General features: G+C 39.3%; 1 protein-coding gene and 1 long non-coding RNA gene across 7 annotated transcripts in view; one reads left to right on the top strand and one right to left on the bottom strand.

Annotated features, from left to right (window-relative positions):
- Positions 1–25,659, bottom strand: part of SLC5A4 (solute carrier family 5 member 4) — a 58,082-nt gene extending 32,423 nt beyond the window's left edge. For 2 of the 5 annotated variants that reach the window (XM_042961981.1, XM_042961980.1), the window contains exons 1-7: positions 25,483–25,502; positions 20,566–20,636; positions 11,040–11,111; positions 9,276–9,380; positions 7,250–7,309; positions 4,897–5,001; positions 1,029–1,134 (exon numbers count right to left, since the gene is read on the bottom strand). In XM_042961981.1, coding sequence (XP_042817915.1) covers positions 1,029–1,134; positions 4,897–5,001; positions 7,250–7,309; positions 9,276–9,380; positions 11,040–11,108 — 445 coding nt within the window. In that variant the 5' untranslated portion in view covers positions 11,109–11,111; positions 20,566–20,636; positions 25,483–25,502. Of the gene's footprint in view, positions 1–1,028; positions 1,135–4,896; positions 5,002–7,249; positions 7,310–9,275; positions 9,401–11,039; positions 11,112–20,565; positions 20,637–25,482 lie in introns of all 5 variants that reach the window. The other 3 variants (XM_042961978.1, XM_042961976.1, XM_042961977.1) reach the window with 3 other exon arrangements.
- LOC122232517 lies at positions 78–9,373 on the top strand. 2 transcript variants are annotated; one of them, XR_006209840.1, is made up of 3 exons: positions 78–231; positions 972–1,077; positions 9,296–9,373. It is a non-coding gene; the product is annotated as an uncharacterized LOC122232517 (long non-coding RNA). The 2 variants fall into 2 exon arrangements; XR_006209841.1 differs by lacking the exon at positions 9,296–9,373 and adding an exon at positions 4,838–4,915.
- Positions 25,660–26,001: the final 342 nt, after the last annotated feature.

Here is a 26,001-nt window from a genome sequence, read left to right as displayed (position 1 = left end):
TCAGAAAAGATGCATGGTATTATTTCAATCTTTTTGTATTTGTTGAGGCCTGATTTATGACCTAGCATGTGATCTATTCTGGAGAATTTTCCATGTACACTTGAAAAGAATGTGTATTCTGCTGTTTTAGTTGTTTTAGTTCTGAATATCTGTTAAATTCATTTGGTCCAGTGAATCATTCAAAGTCACAGTTTCCTTATGTTCTTCTGTTTAGATGATCTGTCCATCAATGTAAGTGGGGTGTTAAAGTCTCCTACAATTATTGTATTACAATGGGTTAATTTAGTTCCTTTATGTTTGTTTTTAACTGTTTTTTTTAAAGTTTTTTTTTAACGTTTATTTATTTTTGAGACAGAGAGAGACAGAGCATGAACAGGGGAGGGGCAGAGAGAGAGGGAGACACAGAATCAGAAGCAGGCTCCAGGCTCTGAGCCATCAGCCCAGAGCCCGATGCTGGGCTCGAACTCATGGACCGCGAGATCATGACCTGAGCTGAAGTTGGACGCTTAACCGACTGAGCCACCCAGGCGCCCCTGTTTTTAACTGTTTTATATGTTTGGGCACTTCTATGTTGGGTGCACAAATATTTAAAATTATTATATCTTCTTGTTGGATTGTGTCCTTTATTATTATATAGTGTCCTTTTTTGCTTCTTTTTACAGTCTTTGTTTTAAGGTCTATTTTACCCAATATAAGTATTGCTACTCTGGCTTTCTTTTGATATCCATTTTCATGATAAATATTTCTTTAGTTCCTCACTTTCAATATGCATGTGTCTTTATGTCTGAAATGAGTTTTTGCAGGCAGCATGTAGATGAGTCTTGTTTTTTAAGCTGATTCTGTCACTCTATAATACTGAGGATTCTGTTTGCTTTGCTCTAGTTGTGCTTCTGGGCCTGTGCCTGACTCTCATAGTGGGAATAAAGGGATAGCCATAACCTTGGTGGTAACACTGAGGTTGCTCATTGCAGGTTGGTGTGAGATCAGCAGACGACAGCATGACTGAGCTAAACTGGCAGCAAACTCACCAGTGATTGTGTAAATAGCAGTTATAGCCAAGAGGATGAAGATTGCCAGGTAAAGGTCCAATCCCAAGGCCAGCTTGATGAATATGGCTCCAGAAAATATGTCTGACTAAAAAGGGAATAGTTAGGATGGGAAAGAAACATGCACCACATCATTTAGCTCTTTAGTGATGATTTCCCACTAATATTTGCTGTATCTATACATGACATCTCTGCAATACAATTATGAACTCCTTGGAAGCCAGATCTAATCCTCAGGGGATTAATTATTGGACTGATCATAGATAGGAACAATGGGTGAGTGAACAGAAAGTAAGAAATGTCTATGCTATAGCTTGTATAGACTACTCTTTCATGATTGTCAGCAGAGAAACAATGATTAAAAGTAGAGTAGTATGAGACAGTAAAGCAATGGTTTCTGTTAAGGAGGAAGATACTTGAGCACACTTAGGATAGTAGAAAATAACAGGAAAATATGATAGAGGGGGTAATTATGAAGCAAATGCCAGAAACATTGAGAAGAGATGGGATCAAGAATAGGCATAGGGTCAAGTGTTAGCCTTTTACAAAAAGGAAGACTCTTCATCTTCAGACTGGTGTAAAGAAGGAAAGAATGAGGCAAATGTAGACTTTTTAAGTGGGGGATGAATGGTTCATGCTTAAATTTTCTAGATAAAAAGGGAGATGAGATGTTTTGATAAGAGGCAGAGGACTAGTAGCTAAAAAAGTTTGTGGATCATTTAGGACAGTTATTGAGAGCACCAGAGAAAAATCATAAAGAAATACAATAAAAGGATTATTGGTTGAGGTTTAGAGGCCAGGAAGGGGTCTTACAGAGAGACCTTAAGATGTAAGATCATGTGCACCCTGCACTACCTGGATCCCTGTGTCCCAAAGTGTGCTTTCCAGCCTCCTGGATCTTCAACACAAACTTGTGCTAGCCCCACTTGGATCTGCCCCTTCAACTCTGATCCTCCCAGATTCCATATCAAAACCTCCAAACCAAACCAAAACCCTAGAAACATCACATAAGCATGTTAGTTAGAAACACAGGAGTAAAATCCCTGGGTGCATGCACAGAGTAAGTGGGAAGCTGGATTAAACCAGGTTTGGAGTTTTTCTAGGGGAGTTCAATGAAAGGAAAGACATGCAAAGAAATTGAGGCTATGTGCCAAAGAGTGATTATAAGGATGGAATTGAAGAAAAAGGAAAGCATGAGTGAGGTGAGAGAAAGGATATCAGGATTCAGAATTAGAAGAATTAGAGGTAGGTTTCTTTGTAGAACATGAATTTGGAAGTGGTGTCACAGTATATGGTTAAATTTTCCCCCTAATATTTGAAATAAAACCTAATGTTTTATCATCCCAGTAGCTATTTGTATGGGTGAAAAGCCTATTCTTGAACCTAACGCTGAGTTACAAACCCAAAGTACTTTCTGCAACTTTATCACTGGGTTTACAAGGAGTTCAACCACTATGTAAATTGAGGCAAGATTTAACTTTTTATAAATTGGATATTTGCAAAGAAATTATTTACCATTTTAGAATAGATATCACCTACTGAGATGTCACTCATTGCATTTCAATTGCCATAAAACACACCTGCATTTGTCTGCATTTATAGCTGTCATGTTCATACAGATTTACATAGTGGGGAGTTATTCAACCACAGCATTAGGGCTTGTATATTCATGCTGAATCATTTACATATGAAAACACATATTATCATATTATGAGTTTCTTGACTTTCTTCTCTCTTATATAGTACAATGAAAGCATTAAATTAATATTTACAAAATGATATATAAACATATTACCAATGATTTTTTTATGGTGGCAAGATAAATAACATAAAACTTGCCATTTTTGCATGTCCAATTCAATGGAATTAATTACATTTACAATGATCATAAAATATTTCTCATGGAAGGAAGGCATTTAATGCTACAGGATTTTCTTTTGCTGTTAAAAGATATTATTAAGACAATTGTCATATCTGAATAAAGTCTGTAGGTTATGTGTGTTTGTATCAAGATTAAGTTCCTGATCTTAAAATTTGCAGTGTGGTTTTCTAAAAGAATATCAGTGTGTGTAAAGCATTCAGACTGAAATATTTAGGGATCAAGATGCACGAGGTCTGCTATGATTCTCAGTATAGGTAGGTATTAGTGGAGGTTGAGAACCAGTGAATAAGATGATCTCTTTCAAACCTGATGCAGGGGAGACTGAAAGTTACCCTGTTTTAACTCCTCATAATGAGCTGCTTAATGAATAACTAGGACAGACTCTGCTATCAAAGTGTAATAATACACAAAAGGTCATGTCTAAGATTAATCACTATTAATATCACTTGAAACATAGCCTCGTAGGTAAGAATGGACTGCTGCCACTGTGTCTTTCCAGCTAAGTTACACACATGTTCTTTGCCTTTCCTGTTCCTCCATCCAGCTCCCCAAGAATCCATCCCTTCCCTGCCACTAGGAACCTTCCACTTCAGGAGATTGCATTCCTCAGGGTCCCATTTTGCTCCAGCACCTTGTTCACATTCTTTAGGATGTGAAAGCTGTACATGTCAGAGCCAGAGGAAAAACGGGAGATCACTGAATCCCACCCACTTGTGGAATATATAGGCTTCTCTGCTTTGCTTGGCCTCTCCTAAGTTTCTTATCTTGAGGACTTGTTTGAGCACCCCCCACCCCACCATGCCTCCATTTCCACCCAGCAGGGACCACTCCATTTCCTGGGTGTCCCTAGAATGTCTCCTATGCTTGTCCACACAGTCTGTTCCAGTTCACATCTTAATATATTTTCATATACCATCATAAAGTGCTAATGATTTCATGTGTATAATTCTTATATTCTTTTTTTTAAAGTAGGTTTCACACCCAGTGCAGAGCCCAATATGGTCTGAACTTACAACCCTGAGATCAATACATGAGCTGAGATAAAAAGTCAGACACTTAACTGATTGAGCCATCCAGGTGTCCCTATAATTCTTATATTCTTAACCATATAGTGAACTCCTAGTGCATAAGAATCTTTATTACCTCTAGTACAGATACTCAATAATATACAGTGAGTGCTGGAAAATGCTCACGTTGTATTAAGAAGCTCATGCGATCTAATCAGAGCAACTGGTTTATTTACAAGAATGACTCAACAGAAAAACAAAAATGCACTTCAGCTTCTTCTTTCATGAACTGCCTAGACTATAAACTTGGAGAAAATTATTTCGTTAGTCACCAATACATGAGGATCAAATGTTACTCTTTGTTTTCTACATGTATTGCTGACTCTTCACATTTCTTTCTTTTCTCCTCAATGATTATCTCCAAGGAATTTAACTTTCCAACAACTTTAGAAATCTTCTGACATTTATTTGTGACATCTGTGCTATAGGGACAGTCTTAGATAAAATAGAGTAAATTTAAGAAGTCATTATAATAATACAAAGCACTTTCCTTCTGGTTCATGTGCCAGGTAATCAATGAAATGAAAATATAAATATAAATCTTTCCAACAAAGAAAATAAAGAGGTTATTGTATATAGAAAGGCAGGGGACTAGAGAATCCTCCTCCTTTCTACTACTTAATAACTGTGTTACTTGAATGAAACATTTTGTTCCTCCTGTACATTGTTTTTTCATATCCTTAATGAAAAGGTGGTTTATACTCTGGAGTCTCTCATGACTTGTAACTGAATTTAGGGTTTCTAAAACTCCTTAGTAGAAAGGCCCTAGCTAGTTTAAGATACCATATGGCTAGACCTATCAGGGCAATCGATAGTCTATACACTCATTTCTCTGATTCTAGTATTCTAACCTCACCAAGGTAATTGCAAGAAGCAAGAATGCCAGGTGCACTGAACTCACTGAGATTCTCAGAGCCACACAGATGAAGAGGGAGAGGACAGAGAGGTAGATCTGGAGTCGCTTCCCACCAAACCTCTTCCTCAGATATTCTGGCATAGTCATCACCTGCAGAGACAGACATCGACAGGGATTCACCTTCAGAGCCCAGCGCATTCAGATTATTCAACACTTACTAAGTACTTATGTGCATCTGCACTTCTGTAACTGTACCTGGTACCTTAGGAATACAGAGGTGAGTAAAACACAGTCCCTTGGGAGAGCAGAAAGCCTGGAATAAACACAGGCATTGGAATCAGACAATCTTAGGATCCATTCCCAGATCTGACATTTACTACAAGTGAGACCTTTGGAAATTGACAATTTCTCCAAACCTCCTTTTTCTCATCTGTAAAGTAGGGATTTAATATGAAGGTATATGTAAAATACCTACAACAACACCAAATGCATGGTAGATGTTCAACAAATAATTTTTATTATTTTCATCAATAATTTTGCAAGCCAGTAAAAACAATATTACTTAAAAATAATGAACCACAATTAATGGTTACATAATAAATTGATAATAAAACAAATTGGAAATATATATTTGGCATATATGTATATATTAAATTTAAGTTTTAGTTAGTTAACATATGGTGCAATATTGGTTTCAGGAGTAGAATTCAGTGATTCATCACTTATGTACAACACCCAATGCTCATCACAGTTACCCTCTTTACTACCCATTACCCATCTAGCCTATCTCCCATCCACCTCTATTTGGGTATATATATATATGTGTGTGTGTGTGTGTGTGTGTGTGTGTATGTATATATATATATATGTGTGTGTGTGTGTATATATATATATATATATATATATATATTTAATTTGCATCCAAGTTAGCATATAGTGCAACAATGATTTCTGGAGTAGATTCCTTAATGTCCCTTACCCATTTAGCCCATCCCCCCTCCCACAATCCCTCCAGTAAACCCTCTGTTTGCTTTCCACATTTAAGAGTCTCTTATGTTTTGTCCCCCTCACTGATTTTATATTATTTTTGCTTCCCTTCCCTTGTGTTCACCTGTTCTGTGTCTTAAAGTCCTCATATGAGTGAAGCTGTATGATATTTATCTTTCTCTGACTGACTAATTTTGCTTAGCATAATACCCTCTAGTTCCATCTGCGTAGTTGCAAATGGCAAGATTTTATCCTTTTTGATTGCCAAGTAATACTTCACTATATATATACCACATCTTCTTTATCCATTCATCCATCGATGGACTTTGGGCTCTTTCCTTACTTTGGCTATTGTTGATAGTGCTGCTATAAACATTGGGGTGCATGTGCCCCTTCAAAACAGCATACCTGTATCCCTTGGATAAATACCTAGTAGTGCAATTGCTGGGTTGTAGGGTAGTTCTATTTTTAATTTTTTGAGGAATCTCCACACTGTTTTCCAGAGTGGCTGCACAGGTTTGCACTTATTTGGGTATATATGTGATTATGTTTATTGAAAAGAAGAGAGTTAAATTAAATCTCTAATTAGAAAAAAGTCTGAGGTTATTACTGAAATATGAGATCAACTATGTGATGTGTATTATAAAAGGTGCAGCTTGCTAGTTTTTTATAGCAGATTAAGCTTATGATTTAATTTCCTCCAATATAAAAGAACATTAAATAAATATTTATATAATATCAAAAACAAAAAGGATAACTCTTGGTGGCTCAGAAACCTCAAACATGGTAAACCACTTCCAAAAACACATGCATGAGTTCTGTGGCATTGATCCTTTTACCAAGGAGAGCATCATTCTACAGAAATTGTTCAAACCTGGTACTAGAAGGGACCCAGGATGAGCAAAAGGAGAATATATGGTGACCTGCAAAGGTATGAGCCAGAAGGCTTGCCCCTGAACACCCTAATCCCAAGAATTATTCCAGGATATAGCACTTCATGGTCTGAGTACCAGCAGTAGAAGAATAAATGTGGGAGGTCTGCTTGGAAAGGCAGAACAGTGGTTGGTGATACCTGGGTTGAAGGGGAGCTCATAGAGCTATGGTATATCCCACTCCTAATTAAAAAAAGAAACTATAAATCTCAGAATGGCAAAAATTATAATGAAGAAAAATAACATGTGTTGGTGAGGATGTGGGAAAATGGGAACCCTCACAATAGTCATAGGAAAGAGGACAGCTGACTGCAGCCACTTTCAAGAGCAATCTGGTAGCATTTAGTGGATTTATGTAAATGTAAGCCCAGAAATCCTGGGACAAGTGATATTACCCAGGTTTCATGATTGGGCAGAAAGAATGAGTGAATAAATGAATGCCTGACAGATGAGAACTGAGAACACCTGCAGGTACTCACCCCTGCCTTGATGTATATGGGGACAAAGAACCATCCTAGAACCAGCAACAGCAGCAAAGCCTACAAAATCCCAGAAAACAGTGTGAAGTTTGAGGGGCTTGGCTTGTGGGACTTATCACTTCATGACCTCTGAATCAGAAAACAAAGTAAATTTGCATGGATCCTGTCCCACTCAACCAATTATGAGCCCAAGACAGCTACAGATTCTTTCCCTCTGTTTCTGTAATTTAGATACAGAAGATAAGAGATATGAGCCCAGCTGGACCCAGGAAGTTCATATTATTTTTGCCAAAAGGAATAATACTTTTTAAAAATAGTTTTTATTTTATTTTTAATTTATTATTATTTATTTTGAGAGAGAGAGAGAGCGCATGGGTGGGGGAGAGAGGCAGAGGGAGAGAGAGATAAAGAGAGAGAGAGAGAGAGAGAGAGAGAGAGAGAGAGACTCCTAAGCAGGCTCCATGCTTGACTCAGAGCCCTATGTGAAGCTTGATCCCATGGCCCTAGGATCATGAACTGAGCTGAAACCAAGAGTCAGATGCTCAACTGACTGAGCCACTCAGGTGCCCCCAACAGGAATAATTCTTGAAAGGGAGAAGTTATATATAGAGTGACAAAGCAATAAGAAAGCAGTTTGATGAAAGAAGAATATTCCTACTGTCTCCCAAGTCATGCCACATATAATAATGGTAATAGTATAATCTTGCATTAATGTTAATATATACAAAGTCTTCACATATATCACTTGTGTTGTCCTCATAACAACCAGATGAGGCAGATAAGGTAAGTAGTTATTCCTGTTTTATGGAGGGGGAACCTGAGCCTCACAGAGATTAAGGAAGCCCAAGGTCACAGGCTAAAAAAGCTAGACCCTTGGCAACCTGATAATCACACCCACTGGGGCCATAGGGCATCTTGTCCAGTTTATGGCACTATCAAAACAAAACATGGGCCATAGGGCATGTCTGGAGACAGGGTCCATTCTGGAGTCCCTGATACTACTAAAGCAAAGCTAAGGGGAAAATCTTCAACAAGGGATGGGTACAGGTATTTTTGGATGACTCAAGGTCATTTCCTGAGTCTATCCAGGCATGGTCTGTTTATACTTTCACTGTGATCTGACTTGTTTCCACGTAAACATCTTCCTCTGACCGAAATGCATAATGTGTATTTGCAAACACCAGAAGGGATACAAGAACAGAAAAAGCTCAGGCACCTCAAGAAATATTAATGCATGTACCCAGACAAGGGCTAGATGATGAGGTGATATGAGAGGAATTGATCCCTGCCCTTAAAGGACTTAGTGTCTAATTAAGGGGACACAGCTTCTACTGGTGAAATGGCAGTAGAACAATTAAGAACTCAAACACAAAGTCTTTTAGATTCTATCTACTATCTTTAAATCATTTACTCCTTACTCAGCTCTCATGTCCTTAGCCAAGTCCCACTTGGTCAATTTCTATTCATCTATCTGAATGGATGAGTGCCATCTCCCTTAACATGTGCCAAGTCTCATCCTTCATCTAGGATAGATTCCCTCCTGTGTGAGCTCTCCCAACACTCAATGTGTGCTTCTCTCCTTGTACTTCCTACACCATAGTGAATGTGTATCTGTCTTTCCCACTGGGATATAAGCTTCTCAAAAGAAGGGATCATTGCTTTTACATGTTTTTATTCTGTGCATCTAATTCAGAGCCGGACACGTAGTGTAATAGCTCAGGAAGGAAAGAAACAAGTGAGAACTAAAAATGATCAAGGAGGTCAAGTGAAAGTGGGGATTCAATCATATAGAAATGATATTCCTGGTGGGAATACTACTTGAGCAAAATCTCAGAAGTAGAGAATGAGACTGGATTGTCCCAGGCAGGCAGAATGGAGCCACATTCAGAGAAGACTCAGTTTCAAACTAGGGGTTGGTTAGAAGGAAAACTAGAAATCAAAGAAAGATATACCCTATACAGACTCCCAGAAGAACATACCTGGACAGAGTTTGGATTTAAAGGAAAAAGCTTATTATGTCACTTACATTCCATTCAAATGTTGCAGTGGCGATTCCTGAAGCTGCTCCCGTCCCAGCCAGCCCCACAAAGTGGCCACTGCCGATATTACTGGCGAAGAGAGAGGCGCCCATCTGCAATCCAAGGGAACAGACTAGGATCAGAGTTAAAAGACCCAAATCAGATTTCTTTAAAGCAGGTAAATGTTGAGATTTTCCATCATACCTCTTTAAGGCAGGAATCCTGTGGGCTAAATCCAGCCAGTTACCAGTTTTTGTGTGGTTGGTAAGCTAAAAAAATTTTTTTTTACATTTTTGAATGGTTAAAAATATATAAGGAAGACTAATATTTTGTGATGTGTGAAATTATATGAAATTCAAGTTTCAGTGTTCATGAATAGTTTCATTGGAACACAGTTATGCTTGTTGGTTTTACATATTCACTATGGCTGCTTCTGTGCTACAACAGCAGAGTTGTGTGGTTGCAATGGACTGTATGGCTCATAAACTAAAATACTTACAGTCTGGCACTTTACAGAGAAGCTTGCTGACCCCTGCCTTAGGGGAATTTTAATTTATCTACCTGGGTGCTCTGGGTTGAGCCTGTCCTTAGCTAGGAACTGCCAGAGCTCCTGTTGGCCCCTTCAGTCATCCTCAAGGACTGCAAAGTTGGGTAGGAAGAAGTTCCTATGAATAATTCTGGCCTTAAGGACTCTTTTCTCACCCACCTCCTTTTATATCACATTGTCAACTGTTCTTAAGTCTCAAAGATCAAGAGAAATTTCTCGAGTAGGCAGGGATGAGCTCTAGTCCTCACAAAGCACAATTGGGGTGTAGGGTTACTGCAATGCCCACTCTTCCATTCGCATCTTTTCAGCCCTCTGTAAAGTCATCTTTTCTATTCAGACATTTGGAGCTAGGGGTTGGAATTGAACTCATTTTTGGCTATAGGATTGGTTGAGTCTTGAATGTTTCACAGAAACAATCCTTAGAAGGCAATGCTTGATTGGACATTCCAATTAAAATCCACTTCAAGCTTGGAGGTGGTCTGCTTCAACCACTCTTGCCAGGTCATTTCCCAGTCTCTGCTTCCATTCATACTATTTAGTCAGCAGATTCATGAAGGAAGAATGTACTAAGCATCCACTGTATACCCAACTGACTGCTGACACAGTATGGATTCAGAGAAGAAGATGCACTCTTTGGTGCAATGGGACTCTTGCCAAGGAGGCCAGACATAAAAACCCAGAAAGGAAGAGATCAACTGGGCAAGAGTCAAAGAGATACCACCATACACAACATCATAGAGAACACACACGTCCACTATCATAACTGCATGGATTATAAGGACTAGACAGGCTGGAATGCAGGGTGAGACTTCTCAGATGAAGCAGGGCTTGAGTTGGGTGTTGAAGGAGGAGAGCAGAGAGGGGGATGTTCATCCAAACAAGAGGGGTGGCACTAGTTCGGGTTTGGGAGCAAAGAAGGAATGTGCTGGGGATGGTAAGGAGCTTAAGGCAGAAGATTCTTAATGAGGACCGGGGAAAAAGAATATGACACAGAGATTAACTGAGGCTTCTCAAATGCCACACTATACTTGCTCTCATAATAGGTGATGTACTATCATTTACTGGAATGGCAGAATAGAACTGTGGGGTCAGGGATTTAGGAAGAGACACCAGCAAGTAGGCAACCAATGCACTTCAGAAACTATCAGCATTCCCAGTGTCTTCTTTATTTACTCTTAAACACACACATAGGAAATTTATCTCTGGGAAACCCTGGCGCACTCACCGGCCACCAGGTCATATCTCGACCAGCCAAGAAGAAGCCTCCAACAGTGCCCCGGTTGGTCTTCAGCATTGCCTAAGCAGAAAGGAAGACATGTGAGAGTCAAACACCGCAAATTCACCCAGGATGTTACAGATGCTCTGGTCAGAATGTTCATAGTAGTCACTTTTTCAACACTCTTAAAGAGAAACATTTTCTTAGAAACTGTGATATAGCATCAATTTTAAAAGGACTTGAAAATCATAGTTTCATCGAAATGGAGGGACTTTAAGAAATCATATTCCTCAACATCTGTCCTAATTGCTCTGTTTATTTACATTTATAAAAACAATGCAAGGTATCAGTAAATCTGTGCTTGGAAGTAATTTTGCAGCCTTACACTCATTACTAAATAGAAAGAATGAGTGTAATGAATTAGGCATCCAACTGACTCATTTAGAAAGTGAGCAAAATTCTACTCCTGAAATCAATGTTACACTAGATGTTAACTAACTAGAGTTTAAATAAAAATTTGAAAAAAGAAAGTGAGCAAAAAACAAAGGAAAATAAAAGATGTGAGATAATGCAAATAACATCCTTATTCATTATGCCAGGCACTGGACACGCCAAACAGAATATGTCTGAAGTTCTCACTGCTGGCTCTGTTCAAATGATGGTGTTGGTAAGAGAACAAATTAACTGAGTAAATATTATTTACGTCACACATGAGACAATGGTTCTGAGAAAAGGATAATGAAATCTGACAGCTGTTAGTGTTTTCTCAGCATTGTCACATTGTTATACCACACCCTTCCCTCCCTCAGACATTTTAACCCCAAACTTGGTGCCCACCCAGAACACCCCATTGGACTCCTACATACCCACAGCCCGACAGCCATCACCACCATGAAATAGATGACAATGACAGAGATGTCAGCAGCATTTTGGATGCGCTCTGACATCTCAGGAGGACCCAGGGTCCCAGTCATGGTGCTGGGGCTTAACGTGCTGGCCATGGCCATGGTACTTTCCCATCCCAGGGATGGCCCTTTCTTTATATAAGCTCTGGGTTAATAATCAGCCTTGAGCAGGTGGGGCACGCTATCAGAACAAACTCCTGGGCATGGGAGACCTTTAAACCTCTTCTTTGAAACTCTGAGACCCTGGTCTTCCAGCAGTCAATATTGACCTAAGTCTTATGGAAAGTGGGAATAAGCAGTGAAAGATAAGAAATGGGATAAGAATTGCAGGTCAAGAGTGGGGAGTTCACTGGAAGTAAAGATGGGTTTTTAAGATTTGACCAGGTTGAGTGGGGATTAAGGAGAGACGAAAGGGACAAGAAAAGAAGAAGGACAGAGTGAAAGGTCAAGAAAAGAGCCAAGAAGGATGGGGTGAGAGTCTTTCATGGAACAGACGATTCCTGACCAAGGAATTATATCCCTTGAAAATGAAGTTAATTGTGCATTTCATGGGTTTCAAAGCCTATATTTCTTTGAACAGGTAATCTAAGTGGGTTTTATATGACACATTAGGATCATGGTGGCCCATGTAGGAAAGGGAAGTGGCTCTACAAGCAGGGCTGTTGTGGGACTGGGCCGGTTTTGACAAGTGACTTGTATTTCTAATGAATTCCTTCTCAAGGCTGAATAATATTCCATTGCATGTATATACCATATTTTGTTTATCTGGGGACCCAGGACCCTACTGACTGCTTAAAGTTAAAAGTAAATTATTTTATTTTTTTCCCTCCATATTTTTTGGTAAAATAATGTGGTAAGATATGGATAATATAAAATTTGCCGTTGTTGCCATTTTTTTTCAACGTTTTTAATTTATTTTTGGGACAGAGAGAGACAGAGCATGAACGGGGGAGGGGCAGAGAGAGAGGGAGACACAGAATCGGAAACAGGCTCCAGGCTCCGAGCCATCAGCCCAGAGCCTGACACGGGGCTCGAACTCACGGACCGCGAGATCGTGACCTGGCTGAAGTCGGACGCTTAACCGACTGCGCCACCCAGGCGCCCCTGTTGCCATTTTTTAAAAGCAAGCTCCATGCCCAATGTGGGGCTTGAACTCACAACCCCGAGATCAAGAGTTGCATGCTCCACTGACTGAGCCATCCAGGGGTCCCCACTGTTGTCATATTTTAAGTGTATAATTCAGTGGTGTTAAGTACATTCTCAATGTTGTGCAACCATCACCACTATCATTTTCAGAACTTGTAATCATCCCTAACAGAAGTTCAGCACCTAATAAATAAAACTCATTCCTCCCTATTCCCAGCCTCTGGTAACCTCTGTTCTACCTTCTGTAGATTAGCCTGTTCTAGGTACCTCAAATAAGTGGAATCTTATAATATTTGCCTTTATGTGTTGGATTTATTTTGCTTAGCATTATGTTTTCAAGATTCATCCATGCTGTAGCATGTATCAGCACTGGATTCCTTTGCAAAGCTGAATAATATCTGTTAAGGAACATTTGTGTTATTTGTACCTTTTAGATATTGTGAATACTACTGCTATGAACTTGGTGTACAAGTATCTGTTTGAGTGCCTACATCCAATTTTTTGAGTACACACCTAGAATTAGAATCACTGGTTTTTTTTTTTTTTAATTTTTTTAACGTTTATTTATTTTTGAGACAGAGAGAGACAGAGTATGAACGGCGGAGGGTCAGAGAGAGGGAGACACAGAATCCGAAACAGGCGCCAGGCTCCGAGCTGTCAGCACAGAGCCCAACGTGGGGCTTGAACTCACGGAGTGCGAGATTGTGACCTGAGCCGAAGTCGGCTGCCCAACCGACTGAGCCACCCAGGCGCCCCTAGAATCACCGGGTTTTACGATAATTCTATATTTAACATTTTAAGGAACCACCATGCTTTTTTTTTTTACACATCATTTAACTTTCCCAGCAGCAATGCACAAGATTTCCAATTTCTCCATAAACTCACCAACATGTGTTATTTTCAGTTTTTAAAATTATAGCCATCCTTGTAGGTGTGTAGTGGTATCTCATTGTGGTTTTGATTTCTACTATTAGTGCAACAATAATGATGTTGAACATCTTTTCATGTGCTTATTGGCTATTTGTATATATTTTTGAAAAAATGTTTATTCAAGTCTTCTGCTCATTTTAGAATTGGATTGTTTGTTTTTGTTTTTGTTGTTGAAAATGTAGGAGTTCTTTAGATATTCTGGATGTTAATCTCTCATCAGAGAGTTTGAAAGCAGTTTTTTTCCCATTCCACGGATTGTATTTTATTTCCTATGATAGTGTCTTTTGCACAAAATTTTTAATTATAGTGAAGTTCAGTTTTTCTTATTTTTTTCTTTTTTTGCTTGTGCTATTAGTGTCATATTCAAGAAATCATCACCAAGCCAATGACAAAAATTTTACCCTATGTATTATAGTTCTAGTTCTTAGATCTAGAATATGATCTAATTTTTGAACATGATGTAAGGCAAGGGTCCAATTTCATGTGCATATCCAGTTTTTGAGCATTATTTATTGAAGACTTTTTTTTCCCCTGTTGAGTGACCTTTTACCCTTATAAAAAATAATTTAGTGCCACAAACAAGGTTTTTTTTTTCTCTTTTCCCCTGGGATCTTTTTCTTTTCTATTGTTCTGTATGTTTTTTCTTAAGCCAGTACCACATTGTTTTGATTACTGTAGGTGGGTTTGTAGTAAGTTTTGAAATCACAAAGTGTGAGACCTCCAAGGTCTCCCTTTTAAAGTTTATTTATTTATTTTGAGAGAGGCAGGGAGAGAGGGAGAGACAGAATCCCAAGCAGGCTCTGCACCACCAGCGTGGAGCCCCATGTGGGGCTCAAATCCACGAACCAAACCATGAAATCATGACCTGAGCTGATATCAAGAGTCAGAGCCTTAACAGACTGAGCTACCCAAGCTCCCCACTTCTCTATCTTTAAGAATCTTTCATGGTTTGTTTCCTCTTTCTTTTAGGGGCATCTGGGTGGCTCAGTCAGTTAAGCATCTGACTTCGGCCCAGGTCATGATCTCACAGTTTGTGAGTTTGAGCCCCGCATCAGGCTCTGTGCTGACAGCTTGGAGCTTGGAGCCTGGAGCCTGCTTCTGACTCTGTGTCTCCTTCTCTCTCTCTCTGTCCCTCCCCCCGCTCATGCTCATACTCTGTCAAAAATAAGTAAACTAAAAAAAATTAAATTCTAGTAAACATACAGTGTAGTATTGGTTTCAGGAGTAGAACATAGTGATTCATCACTTACATATAACACCAAGTGCTCATCCCAAGTGCCCTACTTAATGACATCACCCATTTAGCCCCTCCTCCCACCCACCCCCTCTCCATGAACCCTCAGTTTGTTCTCTGTATTTAAGAATCTCTTATGATCTGCCTCTCTCTATTTTTATCTTAATTTTCCTTCACTTCCCCTATATTCATCTGTTTTGTTTCTTAAATTCCACATATGAATGGAATCATACTATATTTGTTTTTCTCTGACTGACTTATTTCACTCAGCCTAATACACTCTAGTTGCATCCATGTTGTTGCAAATGGTAAGATTTCATTCTTTTTGATCGCTGAGCAATATTCCATTGTATATATATACCACATCTTCTTTACCTATTCATCAGTCAATGGACATTTGGGCTCTTTCCATAATTTGGCTATTGTTGATAGTGCTGCTATAAACATTGGGGTGCATGTGCCCCTTTGAATCAACATTTTTGTATTCTTTGGAGAAATACTTAGTAGTGCAATTGCTGAGTCATAGGGTAGTTCTATTTAAAATTTTTTGAGGAACCTTCATACTGTTCTTCAGAGTGGCTACAACAGTTTGCATTCCCACTAACAGTGCAAAAATGTTCCTCTTTCTCCACATCCTTGCCAACATCTGTTGTTTCCTGAGTTGTTAATTTTAGCCATTCTAACAGGTGTGAGGTGATATCTCATTGTGCTTTTGATTAGTATTCTCTGACAATGAGTGATGTTGAGCATCTTTTCATGTGTCTGCTAGCCCTCTGGGTGTCTTCTTTGGAAAAGTGTCTATTCATGTCTTCTGCCCATTTCTTCACTGGATTTTTTGTTTTTGGGTGTTGAGTTTTCTCAGTTCTCTATAGATTGTGGATACCAACCCTTTATCTGATATGTCATTTGCAAATATCTTCTCCCATTCCACTGGCTGCCTTTTAGTTTTGTTGATTGTTTTCTTCACCCTGAAGAGGTTTTTATCTTGATGAGATCCCAATAGTTCATTTTTGCTTTTGTTTCTCTTGCCTCCAATGACATGTCTAGTAAGAAATTGCTGTGGCTGAGGTCTAAAAGGTTGCTGCCTGTTTTCTCCTGTAGGATTTTGATGATTTTTTTGTCTTACATTTAAGTCTTTAATCCATTTTGAATTTATTTTTTGTATGGTATAAGAATGTGGTCCAGTATCATTCTTCTGCATGTCACTGTCCAGTTTTCCCAGCATCATTTGCTGAAGACACTGTATTTTTTTCCATTGGATATTCTTTCCGGCTTTGCTGAATATTAGTTGGCCATACATTTGTGGGTCCATTTCTGGGTTTTATGTTCTGTTCCATTGATCTATGTGTCATTTTTGTGCCAGTATCATACTGTCTTCATGACTACAGCTTTGTAACACAGCTTGAAGTCTGGAACTGTGATGCCTCCAGCTTTGGTTTTCTTTTTTAACATTACTTTGGTTATTTGGAGTCTTTTCTGGTTTCATCAAATTTTAGAATTGTTCTAGTTCTGTGAAGAATGCTGGTATTATTTTCATATGTATTGTATTGAATACATAGATTCCTTTGGGTAATATGACATTTTATTTTATTTTATTTTTTTATTTTATTAAAAAAATTTTAATTCTTATTTATTTTTGAGAGAGACAGAGACAGAATGTGAGTGGGTTAAGGGCAGAGAGAGAGACACACACACACATAATCCGAAGCAGGTTCCAGGCTCCAAGCTGTCAGCACAGAGCCTGACACGGGGCTTGAACTCACGAGCTGTGAGATCATGACCTGAGCCGAAGTTGGACGCTCAACCGACTGAGCCACCCAGGTGCCCCTAGACATTTTAATAATATTTCTTCTTCAGATCCATGAGCATGGATTGTTTTTTCCATATTTTGTGTCTTCTTCAATTTCTTTATAAGCTTTCTATAGTTTTCAGTATACAGATCTTTTACCGCTTTTGTTAAGTTTACTCCTAAGTATCTTATGGTTTTTGGTACAATTATAAATGGGATTAATTCCTTGATATCTCTTTCTGCTGCTTCATTATTGATGTATAGAAATGCAACTGATTTCTATATGTTGATTTTATATCCTGAGACTTTGTGGAATTTATGTATCAGCTCTGGCAGTTTTTTGGTGGAGTCATTTGAGTTTTCCACATAGAGTATTGTTTGTCTGGGAAGAGTGAAAATTTGACTTCTTCCTTACCAATTTGGATGCCTTTTATTTCTTTTTGTTGTCTGATTGCTGAGGCTAGGACTTCCAGTACTATGTTGAACAACAGTGGTGAGAGTGGATATCCCTGTCATGCTCCTGAACTTAGGGGGGTCTTTCTATCCCTACTTTCTTGAGGGTTTTTATCAAGAGTGGTTGCTGTATTTTGTCAAATGCTTTTTCTGCATCTATTGAGAGGATCATATGGTTCTTATCCTTTCTTTTATTAATGTGGTGTATCACATTGATTTATTTGCAAATATTGAACCACCCCCGAAGCCCAGGAGTAAATCCCACTTGATCATGGTGAATAACTCTTTTAAAGTATTGTTGAATTCCATTTTCTAGTATTTTGTTGAGAATTTTTGCAACCATGTTCATTAGGGATATTGCCTTGTAATTCTCCTTTTTTGTGGGGTCTTTGTCTGGTTTTGGAATCAAGGTGATGCTGGCTGTGTAGAATGAGTTTGAAAGTTTCCTTCTATTTGTATTTTTTTTGGAACCGTTGAGAAGAATAGGTATTAACTCTTTAAATGTCTGGTAGAAATCCCCTGGGAAGCCATCTGGCCCAGGACTCTTAACTGTTGGGAGATTCTTGCTCAGTGTTCCAATTTCTTTGCTGATTATGGATCTGTTCAAATTTTCTATTTCTGCCTGTTTCAGTTTTGGTAGTTGTGAGTTTCTAGGAATTTGTCCAGTTCTTCCAGATTGCCCAGTTTGTTTGCATGTTATTTTCATAGTATTCTCTTACAAATGTTTTTATACTGTGGTGTTGGTTGTGATCTCTCCTCTTTCATTCATTCATTCATTCATTCATTCATGATTTTATCTATTTGGGTTATTTTCTCTTTTTGATAAGTCTGGTTTGGAGTTTATAAATTTTGTTTATTCTTTCAAAAAACCAGCTCCTAGTTTCGTTGATCTGTTCTACTGGTTTTTGTTTGTTTGTTTTTGTTGTTTCTCCATCTATTGTTTATTTCTGCTCTGATCTTTATTATTTCTCTTCTTCTGCTGGCTTTTGGGTTTATTTGCTGTTCCTTTTCTAACTCCTTTAGGTTTAAGGTTAAGTTGTGTTTTGCGGACCTTTCTTGCTTCTTGAGATGGGCCTAAATTGCAATATACTTTCCTCTTTGGACTGCCTTTGCTGTATTCCAAAGGGTTTGGACTGTCATATTTTTATTTTCATAGGCTTCTCTGTATTTTTTATTTCTTCTTTAATTTTTTGTTTAATCCATTTATTCTTTAGTATGATGTTCTTTAACTTCCATGTATTTGAGGGCTTTCCAATTTTTTTTCTTGTGGTTGACTTCAAGTTTCATAGTGTTGTATTCTGAAATTATGCATGGTATGATTTCAATATTTTTGTATCTGTTGAGGGCTGATTTGTGAGCCAGCATATGATCTATTCTGGAGAATGTTCCATATGCACTTGAGAATAATGTGTATTCTGCTGCTTTAAGATTAATGTTCTGAATATATCTGTTAAGTCCATCTGGTCCAGTGTGTCATTCAAAGCCATTGTTTCCCTGTTGATTTTCTGCTTAGATGATCTGTCCATTGCTGTTAATGGGGTGTTAAAGTCCCCTAATATTGGGGTACTTGGGTGGCTCAGTCGATTAAGCGTCCAACTTCAGCTAAGGTCATGATCTCATGGTTCATGGGTTTGAGCCCCCTGTTGGGCCCTGTGCTGACAGCTAAGAGCCTGGAGCCTGCTTTGGATTCTGGGTCTCCTTGTCTCTCTGCCCCTCCTCCGTGCATGCTTTGTCTCTCAAAATAAATAAACGTTAAAAAAAGTCCCCTACTATTATTGTATTACTGTCATGGGTTTATTTATGTTTGTTATTAATTGATTTATATATTTGGGTGGCCCAAGATGGGGCATAAATATTTACAATTGAGGTTTATAAATTTTGTTTATTCTTTCAAAAAAATAGTTTTTATCTTCTTGATCCATAGACCCCTTAATTATGATATAATGCCCTTCTTTGTCTTGTTATAGTCTTGGGTTTACAATCTAGTTTGTCTGATATAAGTATGGTTCCTCTGGCTTTCTTTTGCTGTCCATTAGCATGATAGGTGGTTCTCCATCTCCTCCCTTTCAACCTGCCAATGTGCTTATGTCTAAAATGAGTCTCTTGCAGGCAGCATATATATGGTCTTGTTTTTTCAATCTATTCTGATACCCTATGCCTTTTGATTCAAGCATTTAGTCCATTTACATTCAGGGTGATTAGTGCCATAGCATTACCTATAAATTTGGTGTTTCTGGTGATGTTCTCTGTTCCTTTTGGTCTTTTTTTCCCCTCCCAGTCAAAGGGTTCCCCTTTAATATTTCTTACAGGGCTGGTTTAGTGATCATAAACTCTTTTAGTTTTTTGTTTGTCTGGGAAACTCTTTATCTCTCCTCTATTCTGAATGACAGTCTGCTGGATAAAGAATTCTGAGCTGCATATTTTTCCCATTCAGCATATTGAGTATATCCTGCCACTCCCTTCTGGCCTGACAAGTTTCTGTGGACAAATCTGCTGTGAAACTGATCTGTCTTCCCTTGTAGGTTAAAGACTTGTTTCCCTTGCTACTTTCAGGATCCTTTCCTAATCTTTGTATTTTGTGAATTTGACTATGATATGTCTTGGTGATGGCTGCTTTTTGTTGAATTTAATGGGAGTTCTCTATGCTTCTTGGATTTTGATGTCTGTGTCCTTCCATAGATTAGGGATGTTTTCAGCTATAATTTTCTCACACAAACCTTCTGCCCCCTTTTCTCTCTCTTCATCTTCTGGGACACCTATGATATGAATGTTTTTTTCATTTTAATAAGTCACTGAGTTCCCTAAGTCTATCTTTGGGATCCATTACCTTTTTTTCCTTCTTTTCAGCTTCATTATTTTCCATAATTTTATCTCTTATATCACTAATTCACTCCTCTCCTTTGTCCATCCTCACTGTCATGGCATCCATTCCCATTTGCATCTTGGTTATAGAATTTTGGCTTGACTAGATTTTAGTTTTCATCTCTGCAGTAAGGGATTCTGTACTGTGTTCTATGCTTTTTCCAAGCCCAGCTAGAATTCTTATAATTGTTTTAAATTCTAGTTCAGACATCTTACCTTTAACTATCTTGATTAAAACCCTGGCCATCATTTCTTCCTTTTCTTTCTTTTGAGGTGAATTTCTTCATCTTGTTATTTTGGAAGAAGAGAGAAAAAAGTAATAAAATGAAATAAAAATTTAAAAAAACATAAAGGAAACTAGATATTAGATGTGTTTTGGTCTGTTTGTTAAGAGAAGCTTGATAGGAAAAAGAGAAAAGAGCAAAAGAAATAAAATAAATAAAAGTAACATTAAATTAAATTAAAAAATTTGCTTTTTCTGTATCGAAGAAGAAAAACCACAAAACACAACAGAAAAGAAAAACAGAAGAAAAAATAAAACAAAACAAAACAAACAAAAAACCCCAGACAAACAAACAAACAAACAGTCCCAAATAAACCTAGATCCAGTTTCCCCTAGAGCTGAAACTTTGCAGCACTCGATGATCAGTAAGCTTAGTGCATGGAAGGGGTTTGTGCTGGTTCTGGGGAAGGAGTCTGCTGCTCTGATTCTCAGGGGGACCTTCCTTAATGGAGAGGTACCTAGAGGGCTCAGCGAGGTGTGGCTTGGTGTAACATCTCCTCTTCCATTTGGTAGCACTGCTTAACTCACTGGGGTGGATCAGTGCTGTTGGGTTAGGGGTGAAAATGGCTTTGTCCCAGTCTCTAGTCTCTAGAGTGGGAAGTTCATACAGACCTGTGATCCATCACCCTTCCTGTGTCCCTGGCTTCCATCAGCTCCCCACCTTCCCTCTGTCAGTGTCTGAGCTGTCCACCTGCCAGGTGGTGCCTCCCTCCAGAGTTTTATCTCAGGTGTGGCTGTGTTTCAAAACCCCACACTTTGGCAAATCAAAAGAGACAGCTGGTGCCAGGGTTTGCTGTCCTGAGCTGCATTTTTGTTCCTATATGGATAAATGGGGCAGCTCTATGGTGCTCACTATTCTTTTGCCTGTGGGGAGGCCATATCACCCCTACCAAATGCACTCTAAGCAGAGGAAGCACTTCTCACTGGGTGACCTAGGGGGATCTTCAGACCATGCTCCCCATTCTGTCACTGTAGCACTGCCAGGTGCTGACCTCCAAAACTTCAGACTCTGCACTCCAAAACTTCAGTTTGCCAAAAAACTGGAAGTATTGAAACCTTTTCCTTTCTCTCTGCCAGTGGTTTGGGGGAAAAGTTTTCTTGTGCATCCCTGCACTTGTTTTCACTCTTTCTAACTACTTTCAGGGGGAGTCTTTTTCTTGCATGGACCAGATGACCTGCTCAATCTCCCCCTCCCTCTTTCTCCTTTCCGTGAAAAGGGCTCCCCCAACTCCGTGGCACCAGGGCTCCTCTCTCCCATTTCACCTCTCTGCACCCCATACCTGCCACATTATCTCTCTCAAATTATGCAGATTTTTCTGTTAATCTTCAGATCAATTTCCTAGGTGTTCAAAATGTTTTGATGTTGATCTAGCTGTGTTTGAGGGACAAGAAAAACCCAGGGTCCTCTTACTATTCCCCATCTTAACTCCTCCCTAGGTCCATTTCTCACCATTTAAATGCAGGATAAGGTGTAAGACTGAGGAAATGTAAGCCTCAATAAGAGCCGAGTGGAAAATCGAATAGATCCTGATTCAGGAGAATAAGAGTAGAGCTAAATTATCTAACGCTTATTTTAACACAGAAGAAGCTCCTGCCCAATTCTGTTTCACTAGAAAAAAAATTAAGCTTGGCTTCAGAATAAGGCAAGAATATGTCACTTTTTAGAGACCCTAAGAGCCCAGGGTCTGAAACCTTCATGTGAGGTGAGAAAATCCACAAGAAATAAAAGATGTGGTAAGCTCTCATAAATTGATGCATATTCATAACTTCCATTTACCCATCAAGTTAACCCATTAAATTAACTTTGTTGAAAGAAAGCAATGGTTTCCTTTAGATCATTTTTTCTGTCTGAGTAAGAAGTTTCTGTTGGGTACACATCGCCTTCCACCTAAAGGCCTGGAGTTTTGATCATTTGGGCCCCCACTTTATCCTGGGGGAAGAGTGGAGTCTGAAGGTGTAGCTTCCCTGCCTTTTGAAGCCTTTGCTACTCCAGACTATGTGGCTTCAGCCTCCCTTGTTCCCACCATTGTGCATTCACATACTTATATACTCTCATCTCAGGCCCAAGGCCAGAGGGAAGAAGGAGGAGGAGAGAATCTGATATGAAGAGACCTCAGAGACCTTCAGGTCTATAGTTCCTGTTGATCAGACTGAAAAATTAATAAAGTAATCTTTGGGCCATCCAAAAGAAAAGCAAATTCTTCTGCTTTCCTTGGGAGATCTATATGGAAGAGTTAGTTGGTTTGAAAACTATTTTTGCATATGTGTGACTTTGGGTTAGCATTTGGGGATGGTTCCATCCACCTCCTGTGTCCTCATCTCCCTGCTACAGCTACAGTGGCCTTCTGTCTGTCACCTGTCCTATCACTGGTATATACTAGACATTTCTTAAACAATTACTTACTGAATTAATGAATGCTAAGAACCCTGGAAAGTGGGCTATTTTCACACCTTTCCCATAGGAGGAGAAAATAGAGTCCCTGCAGCCCTGATCTTTCCCTGAGTTTTACCCCCATATTTCCACTGAATGCTACCAGTTTCCATAAATCAACAAGTACAAAACCAGACTCATCACTGACTTTCTCAATTTTACTGTTTCCCAAATGTTTCCCATATCAGTCATGATCTCACAACCTCACCACTATTGATATTTTGGGCTGGATAATTTTTTGTTGTGGGAGGCTGCCCTGTGTATTGTGGGATGTTAACAGCATTCCCAGCTACTATCCACTGGATGCCATTGGCAACCCCTCCTCCTACCCCCAAGCATGACAGCCAAAAATGTCTATGATCATTGTCAAAAGTCCCCTGGGGGACAAAATCACCTCTGGTTTAGAGTCATTGACACAGTCACTCAAACCCACCACCTTAGTTAACTTCAAACTTAATTAGCTTTTTCTCACCCACCAGATCCATGTAGTCACCAGCTGGGTAGATTCTACTCCTAATCACATTCCAAACTCGTCTCTTCTTGATTTTCATGCCAGGAACGCTATCACACAGCCATACTCTCTTCTTGCTGTGTTTCTCTATTTTATGCTATGTTTTTAAAAGTTTCATATATGGAAACCTGAAAATGTCACTGCAGTGTTTAAACTTTTCAGTGTCCTTTCAAGTAATTGAAGGCCTAAGTCCCAAAGATGGCATATAAAGCACTTTTCTGGCTTCCCTCACCACAAGTCTATCTTGTTTCTTTATCTGCTTAGCCCTTCTCCACCTCACCACTATCTCCAGTTGGCACCCACAGGCAGATTCCTGACACCTCCTGGATGTCCCGGATCTTGAATGCTGCAGGGGTTGTAGGCCTTCTATTTCCATTTCTTACAATGTCCTTTCTGCTAGCCCTTTGGAACTAGAACACGTTCCAACTCCTCTGGGAGACCCAAATATAAAGAGTCACACAGTAAGGGACTATGTTAGTTGTTCTAATATTAAGGCCTAGGATAATGCCTGGCACACTGGAGTCATGTAAAAAATGTGCATTGCAAACTCTAGGAAACCAGTTAAAACAAGGAAAGCTCCAGGACGATCAGGTCTTGGAGGAGAGGGGGTTTGGCTTGGACTAGCTGGGGGTTCTGTGGGACTAATCATGGATAATCTGCTCTTAGCGCTTGCCAGCTGGATGAACCCCAATGTTAAAGGTGGAGACTTCTTACTGTTGGTGACTTCACAGCTGTCATTACCCTGAGGAAGGGCATTGATAGAGTCATAGGAGATATCTATGAATTATTCAGCAGAAGCATGAATAATTCCAGCAGAAGTTTGGTAGCCTTACTAGGTTTTTCCTAAGTCTTCAGTTCTAAAATAAGCAGCTTGGTTCTGTGGTTCAGAATTTTCTTTCTTTGATTCCCCAAATGCATCATGATAATATTATTATCATATCATATCATATCATATCATATATCATATCATATCATAATTGTATCATATATCAAGCTGATTCTCCTGCTCCAGTTCAGGCAGCATGGCTTCCCTGACCATGTCTGGGCTCCAGCCTAATGATGAAGCTGATTATTACTGCTCAGCATGGGGACAGCAGCTTCAGCACTTACACAGTGATTCAGGCCAGTGGGGAAGTGAGACACAAAACCTGAGCTCTCTTAACCTCACCCAGTGCATTGGGAACTCACAGAGCACCATTTGAGCTTGGACCCATGAAAAGATAAGGCTGAGTTCCAAGTGACAGCAGAGTGTACTATTCAAAAGTATTAAAAATAATATGAGGGACACCTGGGTGGCTTAGTCAGCTGAGTGTCTGACTTCAGCTCAGGTCATGATCTCCTGGTTTGTGAGTTTGAGCCCTGCATCGGGCTCTGTGCTAACAGCTTGGAGCCTGGAGCCTGGAGCCTGCTTTGGATCCTGTGTCTCCCTCTTTCTTTCTCCTCCCCCCCAGCTGGTGCTCTCTCTCTCAAAAATAAATAAATAAACTTAAAAAGCAAGATCTTACCATCACAAAGTACTTTAAAAAATAATGAGTTAAAATGACTGGACCTACACATTTGGCAAATATATATAGGAAATATCATTGTGAATATATTTATGGCAATTTAAAGGTATGTACATTCACATGTATTTAAAATTGATAAAAAGGAATACAAGATTTAAACTAACGGAATATTTTTTTTTCCAGATTTTTCTTTTCTATTCCACTTGGAGGTGCTGGATTCACATGCTCAGATTGTTCAACTCTGCAACCTCAAGTGGCCTTTCTACAGAGTCACCAACAACCAGCCTCCCCTCTTTTTGAGATTTTTTGACTCAACTTTCTGTACCTATCAATATGCACATAGAGAAATGTCCCCATATTTGTGTTTCTGTTGCACCCTTAATTAAACTGTCTTTTCACATACCATATGCAGCGTGTCTGGAAAGAGCAGGCAGAATTGGAGCTATAGGGATACAGTTGGCAGAGACTGAGAGTTTGAAAAAAAAATGATAGTTTTCCATCAAGGTAAAAATCTAGGTGTTAGAGTATCACTATTCCAATGGTGGACATACTGAGGTCTCTTCTCATTCTGTTGTCTTGGGTAGTGACACCAGGAAAAAATACAGGGCAGAGACACTGTCCCTTGTGCTTACCACAGTGTTACCACAGTGACTGGAGAATGTGGGCACTGTGGCCAGCTGGGGGTGCTGTGTGACGTCCTAAAATATGCCAGATAGCTGGTAAACCACTCAGCCGGCTCTAGAGAATTTGGGCAAACTGTGTCCTCACTGATGTGTGACTTCCCTCCACCTGTGATGCCAATCCCCCATCATCCCATGAGCTTCTGGGTCTGGCTTTCCTACTGATTCAGATTTGGGTCGTATCCTTTTCTTTTGCAAAGTCTTCACTCAAATATGTCTAGAAAGGGCTGATAGACAATAAA

Source organism: Panthera tigris, chromosome D3, assembly GCF_018350195.1.
Source record: "Panthera tigris isolate Pti1 chromosome D3, P.tigris_Pti1_mat1.1, whole genome shotgun sequence".
Taxonomy (NCBI): domain Eukaryota; kingdom Metazoa; phylum Chordata; class Mammalia; order Carnivora; family Felidae; genus Panthera; species Panthera tigris.
The sequence above is the reverse complement of the archived record's forward strand: the minus strand, read 5'-3'. Positions and strand labels throughout refer to the sequence as shown.